This window comes from Telmatherina bonti (genome assembly GCF_933228915.1).
Source record: "Telmatherina bonti genome assembly, chromosome: 12".
In the NCBI taxonomy this organism is placed as follows: Eukaryota; Metazoa; Chordata; class Actinopteri; order Atheriniformes; family Telmatherinidae; genus Telmatherina; species Telmatherina bonti.
Genome location: NC_136610.1, coordinates 31,578,567 through 31,583,947, shown reverse-complemented (window position 1 = coordinate 31,583,947; position 5,381 = coordinate 31,578,567). Strand labels below are relative to the sequence as shown.

Genomic DNA, 5,381 nt, shown 5'->3' with positions numbered 1-5,381 from the left:
TAACATCATCTGGGTCAAGTTTGCTTTCTATCCTGAGTTACATCTGAAAAGGAGTATCAGCATTTAGCTTCTATGCTCCTAATATCTGAAAGAAACTACCAGAAAAATCTGAAAGCTGTTTCAAACCTAAGTTCTTTTAAATCAGGCTTTAAAACTTTTGTTTTTGTTTCCTTTTTTGATTAAGAAACTAATTTTTTTTTTTTCTATGATGGACAGGCAACATGTCCAGGGTGTACCTGCCTCTCACCCAGTGATTACTGGGACAGGCTCCAGCTCCCCCAAGACCCTTCATTAGTCTAAGCTAGAAAACTTAAACCAGAAGTCTACAAGAAATCAGTCTTCTTAGTCTTTAAAAAACTTGAAAAATGACTGAAGTTATTATTTTGAGAGGGTAACAATATGTTCATTAACACTGGTAATCATGGTGAATGATATGGTTTGTAAATACAGTGATGATAATAATAATGATGTGTTTCCTGTTATCCATTTTAGTTTGTTTTTATTGCTTCTATTTTAATCACTTTTATTATTTTTACTTTGTTGTAATTCTACTATGGCATGTTTTTGTACCCTGCTACAATGCTTTTAATGCTTAATGTAAAGCACTGTGAGTTGCATTGTACATGAAATGTGCTACTAAATGAACCTTCCTGTCCTCGCCTAACACCCACATACACAAGATTTAGGATGAAATACATATTATTGTTCAATTTGAGACCATAATCTGTCATGGTCAAGAGTTTTTGTGCCTTAGTTTCAGGTTTCCTGTTTTATTTTGTAGTTTTTCCTGTTTGGTTCTCTTGTTTGTTGTTTAGCTGTTTTGATTTCCTGTTCATTGAGTTCACCTGGTCTTGTTTAGCTCATTCAGTACACCTGTTTCTTGTTTGGTTCCCAGTGTATTTATACCCCTCAGTTTCAGTTCTTGGTTGCTGGATCATTTTGTTTGTTGTTAGTCCTCTGAGTTCCTTTGGTTGGAATAAATCCCTCCTAAACCTGCATCCCTGGTTGCTCATGTCTGCATCTGGGTCCACACCTTTACCTTCCTCACCACCACCACCTTGACATAATCAATGAATCCAGATAATCTCATGCAAAGTTAACCCTGGAAGGCTTGATTAGAATGAAGTTAAGCAATACTAAAAAGGGTTTTACCCCTTCCTCCCCTCCCCTGGGATATTACTCTTCTGTTTGTAGCATGACTATGATGTCTAAAGAAGGTGGTCCAGTCTCTGTATTGCTTTGTAAACTGTTAAACAACCTTGTCTGCTTGCTTCGGTTTTCCTGCCTACATGTGTGGTCGTTGGGACAGTTCAGTTTCTTCTGGCACAGTTGGTGTCGTTCAATGCTTATAATTGATCAGGTGACAGATTGTTGTAGCCTTTTCTGTGTGATAAATGCTTCACAGTCTGATGCCTACTTGTTTAAAGGTAGAGTATGTAAGATTTTCAATATTTTCAAAATAAATTTACTAAAAGAAATAACTACAATCATAATTAGATAGTTTTTTTTTTAAAACATGTAGATTCCAGTCTGTCCATATTTGATGTTTGCCAACCAGTAAAAAAAAAAAGGTGCTTTTTGTCATTTGTCATTAATTAAACTTGTAATTTAATAACACATCAAATATGGACAGACTGGAACCTACATGTTTTAAAAAAACTAATTATGTTTGCAGTTATTTTTTTAGTAAATTTATTTTGAAAATATTGAAAATCTTACATACTCCACCTTTAAAGGCTGTCTACTATACTCAGTGGCATCCAGATATATGCACACAGGAACAGAGTCAAGTACAGAGAGGTTTGTGTTTGTGTGGGACGTGGCTTAAGCTCAGTTTGGGATGTAAGATGTGTAGCAGTGTTTCAGGCGATCTAAGCCAGGTGAAGCTGAGAATCGGAGTTGCAGTACGCTCTTCAATCAGCAAGCCTGTCTATACTTGCAGCTGTATGCTGGGGCTTTGGACTTGCCATGTTTGTAGCCAATAGTTGTCAGACATGTTTATTCATTAAGTGATTTTCAATGCGTGTTGACTGTGTGACAAATGAAAAATCAGAAAAAAAACATCTTGTTGCTCTGTCAACCTGTGTGTGTGTGTCTTCTGGGTGATCAGAAAAGAACCCAGAGAAATGAAATCTTACCACAGTTTGCACGTGTTTATTATAAGAGAATGAGCACTTGGTTTATTTGGAAACAGCTAAAGTTTAGATGCCGAGGAGTTGAGACTCTGATTCCACTTTTATCCTGCTGATTACAGATTATATTTTCTCTCAGGGATGATCACAGGGCTTTAGACAGAACGCTCCAACTGCTTCATTCACAGGTTGCCTTTGTTTATGGGGACATCTGCCTATGAGATGAACACAGCAGGCACACTCGAGGATTTAGAAGCAAATGAGGCTCTGAGCACATTAATCTTGCATCATCTTCCGGGCATGTCTGGTCTTGGCTGAATGAACACTCCATCTCACCCAGAATGACATTAAACATTGCTCTTATTCATCTTTGTGTTATTAACATCTGCACTCTTTTTTTGGCTGGTTTTCAGAACACCGCATGGCTTCCCCCTTTTGCTGGGTTTTGGTTTTAGGCAGTTGTTAAGAAGGCAAGAGCTGCAGTTTACCCCTCATGATGTTTCTTAAAGCTTGAGAGCCATACTGGTATGAGCTTCAAACACAGCGAGAGACACCTATGTCTCCACTAACAGAGCAGAGAAACTGGGACTAATCACAGCGGGCGCCATAGACTCCGGGAAGGTAGCAATTTTCCATCATTACTGTTAAATCCTGCTTAAAAGAACCGGATTCCATGGGCCTAATTACAAGGTGTTAATAATAACAATGTAATGACAGTGATTTTAAGTCCTTCCCAAAACCCTAATCTGTCCTCTGACTGACTCTCACATTTAACTACCTGTTTTCTACATAGTGATGTCTGAATTTTAAGAGGAGCATGATTCTTATTGATTACCATTGTGATCGCTCCTTCTGGGGTGTCAAACTCTGCAAGTTGGGGCTTGATTGGGGAGCTTTGTCAGGGACTGCTTCTCTCTGGTGCTTCTCATCCTGCACACAGACAGGCCAAGTGCAGGATGGGATAGGATTTACTTTAAAACAAGTAATTACTGCTAAATGAGGCTGATGGGTCGCCGTCTGGGTGAGGGGGGAGGGGGTGTGGCAGTTCGCGCCCCAAATGCGACGTCCAATCACAAGTCTTCTCCCGCATTTGGGATCAGGAAGCATCTGGATGAAGTTCCAGAGTTTTTCCTTACAGCACCAACTTTTGTCAGCTTTGGGGCAACTCAGACAAAGTTACTTTGTCTTTTTTTTTTTTTAAATTTATTTATTTTTGTTTTTGTTTGTTTCTTTTTTACTGACTGAAGGCTGCATGTGTGTACTGAAGGCATGACTTTTCCGCTCTGGAATTAGAAGAGGAGAAAAATAAAGCATGTCTGCAACTGGAGACCTGAGAGGCGACTTTTCCAACAAGGATGTGGAATCAGCGACGCTGAGGAGGCACACAGAGCTGGTGTCCCGTTTTCCCTTCAGCGTTGAGGCCCTCATGTCGGACAGGACGTCCCCGCAGGAAGATGACGGACAGGCGGGACGTGACCACGCGCGCGGGCCCGATCACATTTCCCATCTCTTACTTTCTGTTAAATCGGAGCCACTGGAGCAAAGAAGTCCATCTAGGGTATCTGGCTCTTTAAAGATGTCAACACCAGCTCGTAAGTCAACTTTCCGTCTGATTTTACTGTTAAATCTTGCTTATAAACTATTTTACTGGTTAATTACCCAGTTTCAAGCGTAAAAACTCCAAAAGTATGAGGGAAAAAACACACATATAACATGTGTACCTGCAGCTGAATCAGTAAAAGTCAAGTTACATTTTGGAGTTAATCCTGTATTTCTTCTTTTTTTTTTTTTGTAAGTGTATACTTAAAAAATTGAAAGAAATAAAAAAGAAAAAACAAAAACTATATATATATATATATATATATATATATATATATATATATATATATATATATATATATATATATATATATAGTTTTTGTTTTATATATATATATATATATATATGCCAAAGTTTTTTTTGTGTAAATTTCTATGTATAACCAGTAAATCAAAGCAAAATAATTTAATTAGGAAATTACTTTATTCCATCATAATTCCTTAGAGATGGTGGTGATTAATAAGAAAGTCTTTTCATTACAATATTTTATCTATCATAAAACGAGAAACATGCAGGAAAAGCTTCAGTTAGGATTTGTTTATTAAATGAATAATTAGCATATTTCAGTCTGCAATTAGTTACTTTGGTCATTAGGGTATATAGTAAATACTGTTTTATCAAATCATTAAACTCTGACCTTTATGTCACATTAATCCAACAGTTTGCTCCTTGAGGAAGCACAAAACCAACCGCAAGCCTCGCACTCCCTTCACCACAATACAACTCCTCGCCCTGGAGAGGAAATTTCACCAGAAGCAGTACCTGTCCATCTCCGAGCGGGCCGAGTTCTCCTCCTCCCTTTCACTGTCTGAGACCCAGGTCAAGATCTGGTTTCAAAATCGACGAGCCAAAGCCAAGAGGCTTCAGGAGGCTGAGGTGGAGAAACTCAAGATAGCAGCTGATTCTGGGTCCAAAGCTGTGTTCTATCCGGGCTTTTCGTCTGTTGCCTTTTCACAAAGTGTGAACCTTCAGGCTGGTTCAGCAGGGCTGTACAGACTTGGATGCTCATACAGCCGCACCCCCTTCCTCCCTGCTGCTCACCTGGCCATGTATGCCTCGCAGCTCGGCTATGGTCTGTTTCCTCTGTCCTAAAAGGAAGCAGCAATGCACTGAAGGAATTATTTAGAAAGATTAGAGAAAAGACTATTACTAAGCTGTGCACCATATGAAAAAAACATTTTGTTAGAGATTTGTGGAGTTGAATCTTTTTTGTGCTTTTTTTTTTTTTTAATTTTTTTTTATTAATAAAAGTCATTAATTTTGAAAATACTCCATCCATTGGAGGCCAAAAAGCATCCACACAGTCCTTATTTACTGTTTGTAGATAGTCTCTTATTTTAGAATGTGTGTTTTGAAGCCGTCTGCATAGTTATCACTCCTTTTGTTGTATTTCATGAATAATTTGAGTGTATTTTTCACTTGCTAGCCCTGCTTATACAGGAAAATTAAGGAATTTCAGTTAAAGCTGGTGCGTACCAATAAATACATCCTCAAAAGTAAGAGTATTTCCACATGGTGTATAATGTATTTATTTGTTATAGCTCTTAGTCATATATTTACTGATACGTATTACTCTTTTAAAGGATAATATTTAATACATATTGTATTAACATGAAACATTTAATTAACCCTTATTCTGTTTGTTTGAA

General features: G+C 37.9%; 1 protein-coding gene across 1 annotated transcript; it reads left to right on the top strand.

The window, feature by feature from the left end:
* Window positions 1-3,444: 3,444 nt before the first annotated feature.
* On the top strand, window positions 3,445-4,824 carry LOC306763394 (homeobox protein MSX-2-like; the record flags this gene model as incomplete). The annotated part of the gene is made up of 2 exons (XM_079250186.1): window positions 3,445-3,724; window positions 4,394-4,824. 2 exons carry the CDS (start codon window positions 3,445-3,447, stop codon window positions 4,822-4,824), a joined length of 711 nt encoding a protein of 236 aa, XP_079106312.1.
* Between the last annotated feature and the right edge of the window lie 557 nt (window positions 4,825-5,381).